The sequence below is a fragment of the Talaromyces atroroseus genome (assembly GCF_001907595.1).
Source record: "Talaromyces atroroseus strain IBT 11181 chromosome Unknown scaffold_0, whole genome shotgun sequence".
Lineage (NCBI taxonomy): Eukaryota > Fungi > Ascomycota > Eurotiomycetes > Eurotiales > Trichocomaceae > Talaromyces > Talaromyces atroroseus.
The window spans coordinates 320,012-338,957 of NW_017971432.1; the positions used below are offsets into that span (position 1 = coordinate 320,012).

The 18,946-nt window shown below is 47.0% G+C and overlaps 10 protein-coding genes across 10 annotated transcripts; 5 read left to right on the forward strand and 5 right to left on the reverse strand.

The window, feature by feature from the left end:
• Positions 1-67: 67 nt before the first annotated feature.
• On the reverse strand, positions 68-898 carry UA08_00114 (hypothetical protein; the record flags this gene model as incomplete). Its single annotated transcript, XM_020259885.1, has 1 exon — positions 68-898. The coding sequence occupies one exon, from the start codon at positions 896-898 to the stop codon at positions 68-70; it is 831 nt and encodes a 276-aa protein (XP_020124726.1).
• A 569-nt stretch (positions 899-1,467) lies between these two features.
• UA08_00115 (hypothetical protein) lies at positions 1,468-2,067 on the forward strand (the record flags this gene model as incomplete). The annotated part of the gene is made up of 4 exons (XM_020259886.1): positions 1,468-1,638; positions 1,704-1,761; positions 1,832-1,914; positions 1,978-2,067. The coding sequence occupies 4 exons, from the start codon at positions 1,468-1,470 to the stop codon at positions 2,065-2,067; spliced, it is 402 nt and encodes a 133-aa protein (XP_020124725.1).
• A 155-nt stretch (positions 2,068-2,222) lies between these two features.
• Positions 2,223-2,943, reverse strand: UA08_00116 (Respiratory supercomplex factor 1, mitochondrial; the record flags this gene model as incomplete). Its single annotated transcript, XM_020259887.1, has 3 exons — positions 2,223-2,668; positions 2,757-2,827; positions 2,924-2,943. The coding sequence occupies 3 exons, from the start codon at positions 2,941-2,943 to the stop codon at positions 2,223-2,225; spliced, it is 537 nt and encodes a 178-aa protein (XP_020124724.1).
• A 549-nt stretch (positions 2,944-3,492) lies between these two features.
• UA08_00117 (hypothetical protein) lies at positions 3,493-4,749 on the reverse strand (the record flags this gene model as incomplete). The annotated part of the gene is made up of 5 exons (XM_020259888.1): positions 3,493-3,899; positions 4,009-4,111; positions 4,174-4,468; positions 4,532-4,644; positions 4,702-4,749. 5 exons carry the CDS (start codon positions 4,747-4,749, stop codon positions 3,493-3,495), a joined length of 966 nt encoding a protein of 321 aa, XP_020124723.1.
• Positions 4,750-5,363: 614 nt separating this feature from the next.
• UA08_00118 (hypothetical protein) lies at positions 5,364-6,215 on the forward strand (the record flags this gene model as incomplete). Its single annotated transcript, XM_020259889.1, has 1 exon — positions 5,364-6,215. One exon carries the CDS (start codon positions 5,364-5,366, stop codon positions 6,213-6,215), a length of 852 nt encoding a protein of 283 aa, XP_020124718.1.
• A 204-nt stretch (positions 6,216-6,419) lies between these two features.
• Positions 6,420-6,886, reverse strand: UA08_00119 (FK506-binding protein 2; the record flags this gene model as incomplete). The annotated part of the gene is made up of 2 exons (XM_020259890.1): positions 6,420-6,588; positions 6,651-6,886. 2 exons carry the CDS (start codon positions 6,884-6,886, stop codon positions 6,420-6,422), a joined length of 405 nt encoding a protein of 134 aa, XP_020124717.1.
• Positions 6,887-9,101: 2,215 nt separating this feature from the next.
• UA08_00120 (hypothetical protein) lies at positions 9,102-10,922 on the forward strand (the record flags this gene model as incomplete). Its single annotated transcript, XM_020259892.1, has 2 exons — positions 9,102-9,318; positions 9,385-10,922. 2 exons carry the CDS (start codon positions 9,102-9,104, stop codon positions 10,920-10,922), a joined length of 1,755 nt encoding a protein of 584 aa, XP_020124111.1.
• Positions 10,923-12,795: 1,873 nt separating this feature from the next.
• UA08_00121 (hypothetical protein) lies at positions 12,796-13,175 on the forward strand (the record flags this gene model as incomplete). Its single annotated transcript, XM_020259893.1, has 2 exons — positions 12,796-12,883; positions 13,069-13,175. 2 exons carry the CDS (start codon positions 12,796-12,798, stop codon positions 13,173-13,175), a joined length of 195 nt encoding a protein of 64 aa, XP_020124112.1.
• A 1,766-nt stretch (positions 13,176-14,941) lies between these two features.
• Positions 14,942-16,091, reverse strand: UA08_00122 (hypothetical protein; the record flags this gene model as incomplete). The annotated part of the gene is made up of 2 exons (XM_020259894.1): positions 14,942-15,961; positions 16,032-16,091. The coding sequence occupies 2 exons, from the start codon at positions 16,089-16,091 to the stop codon at positions 14,942-14,944; spliced, it is 1,080 nt and encodes a 359-aa protein (XP_020124109.1).
• A 1,010-nt stretch (positions 16,092-17,101) lies between these two features.
• Positions 17,102-18,268, forward strand: UA08_00123 (hypothetical protein; the record flags this gene model as incomplete). Its single annotated transcript, XM_020259895.1, has 2 exons — positions 17,102-17,469; positions 17,545-18,268. 2 exons carry the CDS (start codon positions 17,102-17,104, stop codon positions 18,266-18,268), a joined length of 1,092 nt encoding a protein of 363 aa, XP_020124110.1.
• Positions 18,269-18,946: the final 678 nt, after the last annotated feature.

Consider the following 18,946-nt stretch of genomic DNA (forward strand, 5'->3'; position numbering starts at 1 on the left):
TACAGCCTCAATAACTGACCCCCTTTCAAAATTACATCTCCATAGAGAGAGCGACTCAGCAATCCTGTCACCGGTGCTTCGAAAACTTTTGCTTTTTATGCTCGCCCATCGTATAGTCGTCGAAAAGCCTTCGTTTGAGTGTCTTTGTTTCAGAATGATCCCTCTCCTGGAGTCCTTTGCTTTTCTTCTTGCTCCTTCTCTTTTTTGGCTTGTTTTTCTGGTGTTGAATTTGATTTTCGTTGAGAAAAGGTTGCGAACTGGGGATCTTGAGTGGCTGGGTGACAGTCGTTGATGCTGGAGTGGCCTGAGCAACAGCAGCAGCGGCGGGTTTCTGCTCATGACCATCACCAGAAACAGCCAGAGTGACACTACGCTTATTTTCGACAGATTTTAACCCCCGCAATCTTTCGAGGAGTATTTCATACTTCTGTCTGGAAGAATACGCCATACCAGAGTCGCACGGATCGAAGAACACGTTGATTCCGTCGTCGAAGTAAACACGTCTATGTCCCGCACGCAACGCGCACACGGCGACATATGCAATGGTTTGATTGAGGATACTCAATATCTGCTCATCCAATAGCCCGCATTCAATGTAGATGACGCAGGCACGCACAGCATATCGACTCCACTCTTTCTCGTTCATAGTGATGTGCTCAAATTTGTCAGCAGCATCATGCTCTTCTGGTCTCAGTGTTTCGAGGGCGTTCCAAAAGCTGGATTTGACCTGAAGTTCATGGTTGCGCTGGAAGTATTCTTCAGGTAATGCCGAGAGGAGCTCCATCCATCGCTTCCTGACAGCGAAGGAGGCTTTTTCGGTGTATTTCTTCTTTGAGGGGGGTCTTGTCTTTGGGGAAAAGGCTTTGATGTTTTCGATACTTGTGCTGGAGTTGCCCATTTTGAGGGAAGGGGCTTTTGCAGGCGACGTTGAAAGTGCTGATCAGTTGAAGGGAAGAAAGAGTATGTCAGGGGAATGTCCTGGAGAGAGATATGTCAAGAACGGCGACTCTAGTGAGTGAGCGAGTGTTGAGTCGAGAGACAGGGACAAAGAGGGTCTGAGTAGGGTAAGGCTGACACGTGAAGAGACCTGTCTGAGACTTTGAGTAGCAACGCAGCATTTAGTCAATCACACTCGGAAAATGCAAGTGAGAACTGCATTAATTATCGTATTGACTGAATTAATCCCCCCCTCTCTCTCTTCGCTTTTCAACTTTAGTGTCAACAGGAATGTAGTGCACATGAGAATCTATCCAGGTGATTGGGTACATGTACCGTACCGTTCGTCTATCGTATTACCGAATAAACAGTACCAAATTACCGTACAGTATTAGCAGTTAATACAGACCTTCTCACCGCCCGCCATCCATCCATCCAACATATTCTAACATATTTAATTCAACGATCAACAACAGCTCACTCCATGCTTCCCCAATCTCACTATATTATACAAGATACTGATACTCCAACATGCTGCCCAAATCAATGTTAAGCATCAGACCATCCCCACGCTTCCTAACATCAATTGCCTCCAATACACAACCAGTAGCATCCTCATCATCAGCTACATCATCCGCCAGTAATCAAGCAGCAGGACCTAGGAACTCAAGACTGAAAAAACCAGCATTGACTCTTGATCAGGTAAGCAAGGCAGCAGTATAATCTCCAATTACAATACCTAACCATGCAATCTTTTTGTATTTTAGTTTATTCAGCGCCAGAGAGTTCTCTCGTTTTGGCGTGAGATTATACGTGCTGTGCATAGTACGTTATTCCTTGTTCGCCTCACTTTTATTTGATTTGATTTGAAAGTTGTTAATTTTGAGGCTTCTAGAAATTCCACCTTCGTCGACACGTACGGAAATGAGGGATTATGCACGGACTGAATTTGATCGGAATAAAGGCGTGCAGGATGCTGTGAGTTCATTTTTCTTTTGATTATATATGTAAAGTATAAGCATGTGCTGAGTCATTTCATAGGCGCATATCCGGTATCTTTTGTCTGCTGGAAAAACCGAGTTTGATACCATGAGGAGATATATCGATGAACTCGCGTCGATGAATCGGTGATTTCATGTTTATTGGGGGCTTGGTTTCTGTTGCATTACTCGTTAGACGGTGTTTGGTGTTCTGAAAATGGGCAGATTTATTTATATATATGTACATTAGCAAATAGCCATGGGAATATATTGCAATGACCTCAAGTCTTGATTGACCCATCCAGATTAATTCTCCTTATTACCCTGGACCAACGCCTTTACGGCCTCGAGAATCCCTACACCCCTCTTCTCATCACTCTTTTCCTGCGGCGCCTGATTCACATTATCATCCACAGCCTTCGTACTCTTCTTCCCACCAGCAGCAGCCTCCTTCGCCGCCTCAGACACAGCAGCATGCCGCTCTCTCCACCCCTTATCCTCTTTCTCTCTGGCCTCCAACTCGCGTAACCACGCATCCCGCTTCTCCTGCGCCTTGCGCTCTTCGACCATCCGCTCGAATTCGCGGCGTTGTTTACGCTCGTTTTTGTAGTACATTCCGCCCGCTACGACGGCTAGTAGGGTGAAGAATTGCGCGTAGATACGGGCGCGGAACATGCGGTTCATTTCCATTGAGTCTTTCGCTTTGCCGGATCGGTAGGCGCGGAAGAGCGCGTAGCATGTTGCGGCGCATCCTTGAAGAAAAGAGTTAGAATACTGGGTTATCTTATTTTTGCCCTTTTTTTTTCCCTTTCTTTTTATCATTTCCTGTAGGATATATACCTAGAGGGATCAATGGTTCTTCCTTGAGCCGGCGTTTAAACTTTTGCATGGATGTTTCTTCCTCAAATTGACTATATCGATCGACGTATATGGTGGTTAGTTATCGTTCGACCCATCTTTATGTGACATGGTGTAGTGGTCGGTGTTGCTCAGTGTTAAAAACGTACAGGTCACCTTGGTCGGCCATGATTGCTGTCTTTATTCCAACTTTCCACTTCACTTAAAATGGTGATGAGATTAATGTCGAAGGATGCTGGAGTCGGCGTGTACGGTTGACTCGGAGGAGAGAATTTAACTTTCTGTTTTGTTGAGCCTTCAAGTCGACTGTTTCCACGGAAAACGATGATCGTATTATCAACTCCACAAATCTGATTCAATTCGAGAGATTGCGCGACTACCGGGTGCTTGTTAGCATTCCGATTGGAAATGAGTGAGCGAGCGAATGGAGCGAGGTTGTATGATTTTCTGCTGTCTTTGCCGCAACGGCTGGAGTTGAGTGACCATGACGTCGGAAATTTGATTACAATACGATACCGTATGATGATAGTATATGTATTTTGGAATACCGTCCACTTCATTCTTGATTAGTATGCACATAGCATTGGCCTTTTTTTTAAAAAGAGACTATTTCAGAGACTATTTCAGCCTAAATTTCTTCAAAGTCTCGTGTATACTATGGATGATTTGGTCACTGTTATCTTTATCTACCAGTAAATTTTCTTTTTAGTATGAAATGTCAAGCTTCCAATCTTGTGGACGCCGTTCCATCAAAAAACGCAATCACGCAAGTACAATTATCACTCTGCGGCTGCTCAGCAGTCGCCTTCGTAACTCTCTTCGCAATATCAGTCGCTCTTCGACCTCTCATAAAGTCCTTCGCAACCTCCTCTACAAGCATCGTCTCATCCGTAACGTCCGTTACGCCATCTGTACAGCACAGCAGCATATATCGACTGTCCTGGTCCAGCTGGACGGTTTGCACGTCTGCTTCATTGGATATGAAATTTCCGCGGTTCCGAGGATGTTGTGCCCTTGATCCGCTTGCAATTGCGCGTCTGCTCTTTTTCGTGCCTGCGACGTCGAGGTTGTTGATTGGGTTTTTGTATTGGAGGTCGCCTAGGGCTCGGGACATGTTTAGGGTTCCTGTCATTTGGGTCAATACAACGTATCATTTCAGAAGGAAATGATGCAATAAGAACAATTGTTGGGCTGTGTTGTGTTGTTAAAGTGGAATATGCTTGTGCATACACACCGAGTCGAGCAGTCCCTCCATAAGTATGCACTGCACCACCAGCCTCCTCGATGCGGCTTTTCTCTGCCGGATCATGGGGTTTGTGTTCCCTGGTCAAGCGGTCCTGAGAAATTATGTCAACGCGGTGCACTACTTGCAGGAGACAGATGGTTTCTTATCTTGTACCTGCCATGTTACAGTCTCCGTAGCTGGGTCTCGTCTGGCGAGAAAGATATGAGAGTCACCCACGTTCCCAACAACCATCAATCCCTTGGTCATATTGACTAGGCACAGCGCTACAGTCGAGCCTGCGATTACGGGCTCGGTATCATCTTCCATGGCCATTTGTAGGAGGAGCTGATCTTCGTCCTCGAATGCTCGAATGATTGCAGTCTCGTAGTCACCTTTGGTAAATTCGGGCCTTTTGATTAGCAGAGCCGGTAGACTTTGCCTGACGTGTTCGGACACTGCTGCAGAGCCACTTTGTGACGTGTTGTTAATATCTGTCCTTCATTGATTCAAAACAAGAAAAAGTATTCCGTACTGCCCATCATATGTCGCAAACAGAGCGAGCTTGTCCGTCGTTGTTAGTGGCGGGAACTGGTCGGGCAACATGATCACAAAACGATCTTCTTGAGACATTCGGCCCCCTTGAGCCTGTGTTTTTACCGGTCAACACACTTGGATTGCTATGTTGGCGTGAGCTGTACTCACTGTGGCCGCTCCGGCATCGAAAAGAAGCACAGAGTCTGTAGCGGCCATGATTGTGGTTGGTGCCCTTTAATCTAGAGCCTAAGTGTTTGGAAATGTGCATTGACAAGTACGACAGCGACGCTTCCTGTTTGTCTGTTAGTTTTTTATGCATCATCACGAATGATGGCAGGCTGACATCACGGAAGCTGGCAATTGAGGCGCACGATCAACATTTGGCAAAAAAAGCTACATTCTGCATGAGCCTGGCCGGCTGAAACTCCCGGGCGTGGTGTTGTGCCACCGTTTCTGTTCGTCCATGGATCGGTGTTCGGCGTGGCTCTGGAGCACAGTAGATGGTTACACGAGATCGTGTTTTAGTGTCAATTTCCTGTATGCCGTGACAGTGTATATCGTTCTTTTTGAGATGCCAGGAGATGGAGTCGTATAGATTGCGGCGGTGTTTATGGGCGGGGGATAAGACGATCTGATAAGAGTCTTATCAGATCGTCTAAGGGCGGCCCGGACGAAGTTGGTCCACTTTTTCCCTTCATCGACTTGTCACTTACCATCGCTGCCTGATACCCTTCCTGGTTCAAGCAATGCAATACAAGGGGGAACCATATTCGGACGATTAAAGAGCTGGTGCTACTCCCCTCGTCGTCAGATTTCCTACACCAAGTAACATGTGGTTGTCCAACCTCCTCTCGCGGTCAACGACCAGGCAGCCTCCACAAGAAGCAATACAAGAGGAAATAAAGACAGAAAACGAAGCCAAACTACGCGCTGAAGATGATTCCGCATCAGATACAGAGTCACAGAGCACGCCCAAGGCATCGGCGTCGGTCGTCGCGCTCCAAGTGCCCGAGCTGAGTCTGGACGAAAACGACAAACCAGCTCCGTCCAACACCACGAGTATAGCCTCGCCCATCGCAAATAATAGTTCCTCTCTTATGCCGCCTCCGCCGCCACGAACCCCCGCTTCTAAACCGCCAAGTCTAAAACCCATCTCCTCTACTACCCAGCAACTCCTCGGCCCTCCAAGACTGAAAACACCAGCACCCCTCCGCACCCCGCCATCTGCAGCAGCAAGCCTACGAAACCCAGTCGGCGGACTAAGTACAAGTACGCTCGCACCGGCGCAACGGCCGTCTCGCAAAGTGGTCCTTGGACCGGGCTACTCGCCTCTCGACTGGGCATCGCTAGCCAAAGATCCACGAAACAATCTACGAGGATCTGGACTACCGCCAACCCTGATCAAAGTGACACCCTCCATGCTCAAGGCGCACAATGGCCGAAAGGGCGCTGATGCATGGACATCGTATAATGGGAAAGTCTACAATATCACTCCCTATGTCCCCTTTCATCCCGGTGGGAAAGGGGAGCTGTTGCGAGGAGCAGGGAAGGATTCGGAAAAGCTGTTTATGGAAACGCATCCGTGGGTGAACTGGGATGGGATACTGGGGGAGTGTTTGGTGGGAATACTGGTTTCGGAGAATGAGATAGTGGAGACGAATGCATTGGATGCGATGGACTGAGTTGGGGAGATCATACGGACTGCAAATAGAATTGTATAGATTATTAGATTCCAAGATACCCCAGGTTGATATTGTTCCTTTCTCTTCCTTCCTTTTTCTTTTCCAGGAGGAATGGGAGGTAGAAATATAATTTCGTATTAGTATATACAATACAATACAGCTCATATATCACGTTTGACTTGGCTTTTCCCATAGTCAGGGTGATCACAGCTCATCCTTGGGCACACCAACAATCTCAACCAACTCCGTCTCAAAAACGAGCGTAGACCCCGCGGGGATCGGTCCCACGCCTCTATTACCATATCCCAACTCGGGCGGAATTGTCAACGTCCTCTTCTCACCGACACACATGTCTAATAGACCTTGGTCCCATCTAAACCAACGCATTAAAAGACAATTCCAGAAAGAAAAGGAGCGAGGAGGGCGAAAACAAACCCTTTGATAACCCTCCCAGCACCCAACGTAAACGACAATGGCGTTCCACGGTCATATGAAGCATCGAATTGTTTCCCGCTGTCGGCTAGCGTGCCCCTGTAATGCATTTTGACGTTATCGCCATTGGTAGTCTTGCGATTGCACTCGACGGCGTGTGTAACTTCAATTTGCAGGTCGGCGGCCGTGGCCATGGTGGCGGCGAAAAAGAGGTTGGCGAGGAGGGTTGTGAAGCGCATTGTGGGAAATTGTTGACGTGATGTTTTTGAACAATTGTGATTCAGCAGTATTGGCGACTTGAATTTATTGTATCGGTAGTTGGACTTGCTTCCACGTAGTTATCTAACCAAGCTAAGGAAGCTGACTAAGCTCTCCGCAGTTGAAGCACGCCCCCGGATATCTTCCAAGGTTCGTTCCATGAACAGCACGGAATGAATACTGTAGTCAGTCATCTTACACAACATATTACCACCTCGGTTTGCGAGCTATTTTTTGCACATATAGTTGTGATACTGTGCAGTCCCTCTACTCTACATGTCAAATCTGCTGCGCTGGGGTCGGCGCTTCCTTCCACGACCTCCATCTCCACAGCGACAGTTGAAACAGTCTTGCTTCGTAACCCTGAGCCGCACTGAGGAAATCGAAGAAGAAACCGTTTCCTTGGTATTCGCCAGATCGATATTATGCTGTCCAGATCGGCCAAGTATTTCAATCAAGGTACCAAGTTCTCGGAAAGCTTGGTCACGGCGCTTACACCACCTATGGCTCTGCAGGGATTAGCAGTGAGTTCTTATGCTACTTGCAAAATCTTTTGGTCGTCTGGACTTGATAAATTTATTAGACGCTATCAATACGTGAATTCGAAGGGTTGCGAGCGTGACTCTACGCAAGATCTGAGAAAGCTTCAAGTCTAGAGAATTTTTACAGCGCAGTGATTATACCTCGGAGTTTTTTTGACAATGATATGAGCTTACTCTATCCGATCAGTCGCGCTCTTGCCCTTACCCTCCTTTCTGTCTTTTTAAGCCGATCACTTAAATATCAGGTAACCGGAAAGGGGGGGGCTGAAGTTTCTCCTGTGTCACTAATGGATTCCGAGAAGAATTCACATGGGTCCAGTCAAGAGCTTTCCCTTCGGTTTATGCGAAAGATGCTTCAATGGGCGTCGGAAGCTAGGCCTTCGGCGAAGGACTTGCTATCTGATCCTTGGTTGACAGCTCCTTGATACATGCAAACAATGCTGTACAACTATATGGGGACATGCAAAGCAAATCATTGCACACACGATAAGATCCGTCTAAATTCAATCAACAGCGCGAAGTCACCATTTTTGAGGTCTTGTCCTCATGAATATGAATGGACGCGGTTCTTTCTGTTCTGCTCGTCCAAGAGTCGAACGGAATTCACCTTTTCTCGCCAAAAGGGTCATTATGGCGGTCACACTACCAGCGGCTATGCTGAGGCTCTACTTGCAATGGTACGCACCGTTCCATCCACTTATACTCACCCGCATACCTTTTAGGTGGGCTCAGTGACCAGTCGTCCCGGTAAGTTGAAATGCATACGCCGCATTAAATGCACTAGTTTCTGTTTCATTCTATATATGAAGTGGTAAGTCCTGCATTTTTGAGCTCATACTTACGTTCATCTTTACCTATTCTGTCAGCAAGCCTGAGCGGCTTCATTTAGCAAGTGTGAATCTGCTGTCTACAGAGATTGGCCAACGATAGTCTGCCCACAGGGTTGTTCCTTTGGCATTTAAAACCCCCAATCTACCCGGTGTGCCATACGCAACGCTTATTCGATGCGAGCAATGTTTCACCAATAAATTTGTTTTATGCACCCCTATATATTTTTTTCAAATTAGAAATGAACTTTTTAGTTTAAATCAGTACATTCTAAATAAATGATAATTAGTCTTATATTGTGGCTTTTAGACTACCAAGAGATTTCGCGAGAATAATAAGGTCATATGAGTGCCCTCTGACAGACAACTGGAGCAAATAGGATATATAAACTTTTATATAGATATTGTTGTAATCATGGTTTTGTTCTTAGGATTGATTTTGAAAAAGTGAATCCTTTGATGTTGGGAGATACTGGTCTAGATATTTGGCAGACGATTCCAAGGCTCCACGAGCGAAAAGAGAGATCAGTGGTTGACAATCAATGCTGCACTCCACTGCCATTAAATCAGATACCTAGGTATAAAACCCCATAAAATACCGAGTATGGGTCGCCACGTTTTAAGTTCCGGCTTCAAAGCTGAAGATAGGAGTTGCTACAGCTCAAACTCAAACACCGAAGGTCCAACTCCGAGATGGCCCAAACTACCATTACTGGAGATAAGACAAATATTTAATAATCGGTACCAGCTGCACGGTATGTGAATTATTCTTGACGCTCCGTAAGTAGGCCGTTTTCAGCGCTGACTCTTTCTAATCTCATGCCATGATGGACACACACGAGACGAAAGATCAATCAAAGTTGTCGGCTCCACGTGAGCATGCAGAGTCGGCATTGGGACACATGGAGGTTATCGAAGGAAGGCCTACTGATGAGGATCTCCAGACCTTGAGGCGAGTCCCAGGAAAGATAGAATGGATTGTCTTTACAATCGTCTTCCTCGACCTGTGCGAAAGACTGACTTATTACGGGACTAGCATCGTGAGTAAGTCATCAAGGCCAGAAACAGAACAACACTCTTCAGCCATCATCTAACCGTGTAATCTATTAGTGACGAACTTCATTCAGCGGCCCCTGCCATCAAATTCGGCAACCGGTGCAGGGGGAAAAAACGGTCAATCTGGCGCTCTTGGATACGGACAAGAAACGTCTTATGCCCTGAGTACCTTTAAGCAATTTTTCTTCTATACAACTCCCCTTCTGGGAGCATATCTCGCCGATGCTCGCTGGGGTCGTTTCCGTGTTATATGCATGTCAGTAGGCCTGTCGATCGTCGCGCATGTGGTCTTTGTGGTTGCAGCTCTACCCTCAGTCATACATAATCGAGAGGCGTCTTTGGCGACTTTTATCCTGGCAACAGTCCTTTTAGGGTTCGGCACTGGAGGTGTGAAGCCGAACTTGTCCCCTCTCGTTGCAGAACAGCTGTCCCATACCGAACTCACGATCAAGATATTACCGAATAACGAGAAGGTCATTTCAGACCCTGCATTAACACTGAACCGGGCTTATATGTATTACTATTTCTTCACAAACGTCGGCGGTCTCATCGGCACAATTAGTATGCCTTATGCAGAGAAATACGTTGGGTTTTGGCTAGCATGGCTTGTGCCAACTGCTTTCTACTTCTTGTGTCCCGCAATTCTCCTTTGGGGGTATAAGAGATATCGTGTTACCAAACCCGAACCTTCGGCGTTTGGAAAGGCAATCCGACTTTGGGTCTATGCCCAAAAGGACTGCTGGTCTTTCAATCCCATTAAGACGTGGAGAAGTCTTAATGACGGGACAATGTGGTACAGGGCCATGCCTTCCAATGTCGCGCCATCTCATCGACCGAGTTGGATGACATTCGATGATGCCTGGGTTGAAGTCGTGCATCGTGGGTTTTCCGCCTGTAAAGTGTTTGCATGGTACCCTCTCTATTTCCTCTGTTACAATCAGATCAACAACAACCTCACATCGCAAGCGGCACTGTTGCAGACTCACGGCTTTCCAAATGAGATCCTCACCAGTATTGATCCGCTCGCAATCATTATCTTGATACCGATTTTCGATCGAGTGTTATACCCACTGTTGAGAAGTTTCAAAATCAATCCAACGCCGATCAAAAAAATCACCGCCGCTTTCTTCTTTGCATCCGCCGCCATGATATGGGCAGCAGTCTTGCAATACTACATATATAAAAAGTCTCCCTGTGGCTATTCGGCTACTACTTGTGAAAGCCCCTCTCCCATCAGTTTCGGCGCACAATCTGGAGCATTCGTACTAATCGCAATTTCCGAGATTTTGGGAACAATTACGGTTCTGGAGTACTCGTTCTCAAAGGCACCCGTCGAGATGCGATCTCTTGTACAGGCTCTCGCGCTGTTCGCCAATGCTGTGGCTTCTGCAATCGGAGAGGCGCTTACTCCCCTCACTCATGATCCGCTCCTCATCTGGAACTTCGCCGTCCCAGCTATACTTTCGGCTGTCGGGGGATTGTGTTTTTGGTTTCGGTTCAGAAAGTTGGATGCTGACGAGGATAAACTGAACATGCTGTCGGCTGGGACATTAAATAGAGAGAACGACGAGAAATTGGGTGCTGGGCAGTAAGAATGCCTTCCATACCCTGTAATAAATCCAACCTTTTTATTTTCTCTCATTTACTGGCTTGTATCTACTTGTTTAAACAGGATAGTTTCATAACTGCAATCAAGTAATGTTTCCAGGTACGGATTACATGCTTTCAAATTCAATTGTACGGACCTTTTTGCATTTGTATATAAGATATTATGGTTAGCAGAAACGGTTCTTTTTTTTTTCTTTTCAATGCAATGCAATGCTATTACCAATGGTTAACTGCTACTTTACCGTAACTAACTAAACACATAGGTATGGAGTCATTGTCAACGGATGATGAGCTCCGGCCGTAGGACAAGCGGAGATGATACTCCGTTCGCATTTGATATTGATAAAACACATCCTTGGAAAAACATACTTTCCCCAGATTTCAGTTATTGGCAATAAACAAAGTGGGTCTATAAAACCAATCACCGAATCTCTCATTTAGGCCATGTTCGAACAAGACCAACTACGTTAGCCAATGCGACCCTTGAGGATGGTCTTTCAGGAACCGATACCAAGAGCTTGGGGATCACTTGGCACAAGTCACTGAGCATACTTATAGCACTCAGTAGATGCTTACATGGGTCAGTGGCCAAAGGCATATTCATCACTTGGTATGGTTATCGTGTAAAAGAACAAGAAGTGGTGAGGAATGAACAAGGACAGCTGCATGTACTGTTTACGTATATAGTACGTAGGCTGGTTGTCTGGCAATACTACTGAGCTACAGGACTACTCCTAAAACGCTGAATAAAGAAATAATATAATCCATAATCCAGCGTCTTCATTCTCTACTACAAACAGCTGAAGCCTGAGAGCAGGGACAACTACAGATTACCGGAAACAGCCTAGCGCGAGGCTGGCAGAAATCATGTGACGTCTGTTTTCAGGAGGCGCTTCTGATTGGATGCTCTGAAAAGCGTCACCTGACATAACTCGCTAAGCCATTTGTGCTGCTTAGTTTACACAACTGTCAGTCTTAACTAGTTGTGCATGCTATTATTATACACCGTATCTTCTGTTGCCAGTCAGTCCCTCACGAGTCTAGAGTCCAGAGTCCAGAGTCCAGAGTCCAGACTGAGCCACCGTTACTCTGTCCAGTCACCATCACCCGATGGGGCTGAGCCTCGACGCCTCCTGAACCAGCAAGGCGGTATCCGCCCCATCATCATTCACTACACTTACGTAGTGTTTCAAAACGCTGCTCAACTGGTGATCAGGGCTGCCCTGCAGGCTTTGTAATGATTCCCAGGGGTCTGCTGCCTGGCGCCTTCGTGTCTTATTTTGTGACGTCGATTCAAGGCTGCAATGGACTCAGTGGCCTACGGTGTAACAGCTATCCTGTAGTTAGCAGCAAGTGAATGCTAAGGCCCTAAGGTAACTAACTGACGACGTCTCGACTTGCAGGAGTTGGTGCATGCTTGGTCTGGAGTAGTCTGGAGTAGACAGCTGCTCTAAACCCAAAGGCTAAACGCATTCCTGCCTGGGACATCACGCCAGTCCGTAAATGGACTCAATCTTAACATAAATAATCCTGCGTCCACCCTGCTTTCTGTCTTTCTGTCTTCAAGCAATAACTCATCTACATCAACTACTTCCTTTGTCTTTTTCTGTCATCCAATCCCGACGTGCGTGTTCGTTTCAACATCGAACACCGCCCCCAAGTAGCTTGGTCTGATCACTCGACAACCAGTCTACATATAAGGGAGGGCGACCGAGACCTTCCTACTACCCACGTATATCAACTTATCATTCTATCTGCTGTGCTTGATATCTCTCTACTCGTCTGGCTGCGCCATTGCATCGAGCTACCACCCTCTTCTCTTCCTCCTAAAACTTCTCACACTCCAACAAGCACATCATGCCTCACAAGCTCGGCGACTACGCCGACTCGAATTCCTCCAGCAGAGTCAGCAGCAGTGATCGGATACACGTTGCCGACGTACCAGGTATGTCTCAACATCTCTCCAGTGTCCAAACCCAAAGAGACCCTTCTTTTTGGGGGGCCTCCCCTTGATCTTCACAACGACGATCGTTCCCAAGCGAACCCCGACAATCCCCCAAGCCTCGACCGGCGCTGCCATGCCTATCACATACTGCCAGACCAGCAGCTAACCCGTGTCTCGAAATCTAGATCCCTCGCGCAGATCCGGACCCAAAGCGGTCGTCGTACATAATGGCGGCGGACCGAGCTACGACGACAAGAGGCCGGCCTCCTGGGACAAGAGTCGCTGGAAGTAAATCCACCGCGGACTAGCAGCTGGCTAGCGAACTATGTTAGAGCTAGCCCAGGGCGGTGAGGCAAGCGCCGACGCGTGACTGGCTCCGCTATCCGCTTCCGCCTTTTCCGCGCGTCTTTTCGCAAGAAGCAAACAGAACAAACAACAAAAAGTGAGGCGGACATTCATTCATTCATTTCTTTGCGACCTCGTCATTCCCCTTGCGCCAACGTTCCTCTCTCTCCCTGAGGCCAGACGAAGTGAGGCGGACTGTGTACGGCGAATGGCATTCCGCATTTCCCCGACTGCTCTAACTTTTCTTCCCCTAGCTGCCCCGACTGCGTCTACACTTACAGTCCTCCTGTCGGTGTGCATTGCTTCCCCTAATCCACCATGCAATTCCCTATTCCATGACTTCCATTCCGAGACGTGAATCATTGCATGGGTAGGAAATTCCATTCAGATCATCCACGCCTCTTTTCACTCTCTCGCTCTCTCTCTCTCTCTTTCTCTCTCTGCCTCGCCGCCGCCCTTGCATTAGCCGCTCTCCTTTTGTCTGTCTTCTTATTCTCGAGTCTTTTGCTACTAACTCTTTTTGAACTACTACTACTACTACTGTACTAATACGTGTACAACCTTGTATGAGTGGACGAACTTTGCTGTTTGGATTGTTGCTTTGTTTTTGTTTGCCTTGTTTGTTCTCCCTGCCAGCTCAGTCCAGCAGCATCCATCCATACATTTATTACATATACATGTACGGTACATTCTGCTGCGTGTTGAATTCCTGCTGTTGCTGTGCTGTTTTCTTTTTTTTATTTTTTTTTTTTCTTATGGCTTTTTTTGCTCCTCTGCAGCATTCATTGGACTGCACATCACTTGCATGCTATTGCTGGTCCTCACCGCTCGACTCTCCAGTCCCCAGCCAGTAGCGAGCCTTTCCAAGTCATAAGTACCAAATGGCAAACTGACATGGCAACACAGCAGCAGCATGCATGCACTCCACAATTTTCGGGCTTTTTTTTTACTTTGGTTTCGTGTGTCTTTACTTCATTGGAGATTTTTTGCGGTCATGAGCGTCGGGACTAGCGTGCATTGCTTCTTAGTCGTTTTCTTTCTTTCCCCCCTTTCCCTTTTTCGAATTGCATGGCATTGATCGTCTTCATGCCGTGCAATTGAATGCATTGTATCATTACTACTTACGGGATTATGATGGCGTTTATCTCTTTTCTACCTTGCTTTGCTCTAATTTCGTCATTCGATGGAATGGCTGTACTAATACCCGATACAATAGAGATATATTATATACTCTTAGAAGTTGCGGGAGTTGACCGCAACTCACATACCATGCACTACTATCTATAGTACATACTCAATAAACGTGCAGATAAATAGCGCACGCCTGTCAATGTTTGGCTTTTTGACGTGTTTTACTGGGCTTGTGCTACTGCCGTTTTGGTTGTTCAATGCCTAATTATGCCTAGATATTTGGCTGATATTGATTGTCTACCTAGGTGCGGAGAAGGGTTAAGTCCAGATAACCTTTTCTAGGTAAATAAAGTAAGTTTGACATACATACCTAGGTATGTAGGTATGTGATTGGCCCCAAAATTGAAGGGCATGTCATAGTCTAGCGAGGGTGAAAATGAGGATAGACCTTAGATACAATAATCATTTCGTGAGCTCTACCTTGCCCGATTCTATTACTTTTTTTACTATGGCATATCCAAAAGCTGTAGAACAGCATACTACTATCTAACTCTAAGCTAATTCCCATGTAGAATGGATGTATCATTCAGTCCTTAACAACCACCTCACCCCTTCCTCCAGATCTTTCGCTGCCTTCTTCCCCTGTGTCAACATCGGAAACATATTCCAAAACGTATGCGGCATACCCGGGTAGATATCAAACCGCGTCTCAACACCATTCTCCTCCCTCAGCACCTGCTCATAAATAAGCTCTTCATCGCGCAACACATCCATTCCGCACACCTGGAGATACGTTCGCGGCAAGTTTGCATGGCCCGTTGGCCATATATAGGGCGCGAATAGGGGTGAGCGAGGGTCACCGTTTACCGACGTATAGAAAATCTTTTGCAAAACCGGTGAAAGGATGGGGTCTTTCTTGCATGCGTCCTGCGTGCGTGAGAGGTAGATTTCTTTATATTTCCAGTCTGCGGGGAGTGTGTTGACGGTCTCCGGGGGCATTATCATGGGTGATAGAAGGAAGGAGCCTGTAATAGGCTGCTTGAGGGTTTCTGCGCCATCATCGCGCGCAAGATGGGCCAGGACAGCTGCTAGATTGGCTCCAGCAGAGGAGCCGCCGACGAGGAAGCCGCGCGATAACGACACAGGAAATGGCAGAGAAGAAGAAGATGATGATGATGATAGCACGGACTCGGCGTTTGCTGCAATCCATCGTATCGCATCCCATGCATCATTGATCCCAGCCGGAAACGGATGTTCGGGAGCCAGTCGGTATTTAGGCGCGATGCAGACTACGCCCAGGTTTTGCACTAGGCGGCGACAGCTTGGTGCGGTGTCTTCAGGGGATCCGATGGTCCATCCACCGCCGTGGAAATATACTAGTAGGGGAGCCGGGGATGATGCGGCTGGTGCTTCAGATGGCTGGAAGACTCGTGCGCGTAGTTGATGCCCGTCCCGCGCAGGGTAGAATATGTCCTGCTCGGTGACGCCACTGTCTGGGTCTGGAGCTTTGTGTTGGGCTTTCATGTATGCGCGTACGCGAGCGATGACTGCGTCTGGGTTGGCATCTTCGGGGATTGGGGGGATGGTTATTTTTTTTAGTGTCTGGAGATGTATCCTGTTAATATAATATTTTTTTTATAGTTTTCTTGATGTGAATTTGAAAATAACACACCTCAGCGAGCTCAGGATCAATATCCGCTAATTTGAGCCGTTCCTCGCGAGTAAACGCCATGATGATACCGGTTAGATACCGTATGTCAAGAAAAGGTCTAGTCAAAATGCCAATCGAGAGTTCTCTACATACCAATCATTCAGTCTGAAGCATACCTAGCCTAGTATTTATAGGACAGGAGCGTTGTTGAACAAACGGATTTCGGGCTAACCACGAAATCGCCCAATCTGGAAAAAATTGCCTATTTAGGAAATCATGCCTCGGCAGTCTTTTGGGCGGCCTGACTTTCCTCCGAATGAACGCGTATCCAGTTCGAAGCTGTTTACATTATTTTTTCTTGGTTTTCTGTGTGTTTAATCATATTTATTACTGTTTACACGACAATTATAAGTATTGAATGGTTAATAATTGTCATTGTTCAGATCAGGGTACGTGTAAGGAGTGCCACAGCCAATAGAAGCGAGGATAAAAATAGCAGTTAGCTAGTCAAGACCCGGGGTTAGTGAGTCGATCAGCCACGCATTCCGTGAGATCCTCATCTCTCAATTTTGAACATTAAGCTATTCTTCATGGATAATTTTCAATATTCACAAATTTCAGCAATGGCATTATTAAAGTACAGCAAACGTATATACATATATCGTATGCCAACGAGGATTGCTGAATGTGGAATGCCTGAGGACAATCCTCGTATAGAAATCACGTGATGCGCCAGGGCGACGGCTGCAGCCAATCACCGCGCCGAGGCTGACGGCTTGGCGGGCAGAATGAAACCATCTGGAGATGCCAGTTAAGCCTCCTTCGAAGATGCAAGTACAGTGATTCATTGACCTAATCACCCTGCGAAAAAGACGACACTGCCCACGAAAACCTCATTGTCGCCTGCCACCGCTGATGGAGATTCGACGAAGCGCGTTCGACTTCCCAATTGCTTGAACGAACGATCGATCGATCTACGCTAGATTTCCCTAGCAGCAGCCACAAGGCAGAAAGAGAAAGAGAAGAGAGAGAGGGCTGTGTCGGGCGGGCAGCTCCCCTCAGAATACAAGAACAAGAAAAAGAAGAAGACCATGCCCCAGGGATTCACCAGACGAGCGATCGGCGCGTTACTAACGGCGACCGTCTTGCTTTTGATATGGCGCGTGTCGAACTATCATGTCCCTTCTTTGTCGCCGAATAGGGTGTCGCAAATAACAAAGCCGGGCGGTAATGGCCATGGACGAAGGGTTGCTAAGGTGTCCATGTTGTACGGCCACCCGAACCCTCTTTACGAGCGAGCACTTCAAAGTCATGAGCGTCACGCACAACGATGGGGTTACCCCATGCATGTTCTACAACAGGATATTTCGGCGGGATTCTGGAATAAGCCAAGTTATGTGCTCTCGCTTGTTATCCAGGAGCTTGCGAAGCCAGCTTTGAAGCGGATGGAATGGTTAATGTTGGTTAAAAATTGCAATCATCCTTTTCTGTTGCACTCTTTTTCTTTACTAACCGTGGATGATTTCATTTGCAGGTGGGTTGATGCGGATTCTATTATTATCAACCCTGCCATCCCAGTCGATATCTTCCTCCCGCCGCCCGAACTTGAAGAAATCCACTTCGTTGCTACAAAGGACCAGAATGGGCTGAACACTGGAATTGTTTTCTTCCACGTCCATCCATGGACAGTCAGTATGCTTATAGAGGCTCTTGCTCATCCGCTGTACCTGCCCGAGGTCGATCTTGGACGTTCCGCCGACCAAGAAGCAATGGCCCGCATCATGGCCAAAACATATAATGGGCCCGAGGGTCGAGGATATGCCGATGGTATGGCATATCTCCCACGGCCATGGATCAATACGTACGAGTGGCATCATGCCTATGAAGGGAAAAAGGGGGACTTGCTCGTTCATTTCCCGGGTCTCGAAGACGACCGCTGGCCTCATATGGCCAATTGGCTTGATATTGTGGAAAAGACACCGCTCGAATGGGAAGTTCCCTTGCAGGACACGGCATATATTGACCTCACCACGCAGTACTGGAGCAGGTTCCGTGCCGCCAGGGACCTCGCCAACAGTGTTCAAGAGGACGTATGGCTTTCGCCGGTGGGCACGGCGACATCCGCACGGCAGGAAGCCGTTAATAATCTCCGACTCGCGCTTCAGCAGAATGCAGACGAACCGGAATTACTTCAGCAGCGAGTCGATGAAGTTAAAGCAGCTGTCCGGAAAGAAGTGTCATCCGCACAGGCAGAATAATTGGGTTTGGAGTTCTTTTCAGGATTTTCTTTCTTTTTTTCTTTCACACGCTCACTCACTCACCTATACAAATATACACTCTCTCGGTCTTCCGTATCCTCTTTTCACGCGATTTCATTCCTCGAACATTATACTCATACGCAATTTTTATACTCGGACTTGTATTTGGGGATCGAGTCCAGGATTTTATGCAAGGTTATATCCACTATTTATTTTTCAGGCGCGGGAAGCAAAAAAGAAACAGGCAACGATACATAGTTAGTAATGGCCATAGCGAAATCGTATAATGTATATACCTATTCCAATATATATATTTTCCGAAGATTTCATCTTCCTTTCCCGGGAGTTTCATGTGAACATCCACTTCTCCTCCCCGAAGACAAAATTGCAACGTCATTTCAAATCAAACATTGTTTACTTCCAAGGTTCTCACTACTTGCTTTTTCAGAATTTCTTAGCTCCCCCATATTAAGTGTAATACTGACGGTTGGGGTTACATTTTGAGTTTGTTGATGCCTGCCCCCCTCAGGCCTCCTCTTAGCTACGCCGATCTCGGAGCGAAGTCTCTTATCTTATCTATTATCATTCTCCATGGACGTTGGACGCCAAAATTGCGAAAGAAAGGATCACATCCAATTCTACGCAGTTAGTTAGTTAGTTTGGCTGGGGATGAAGATG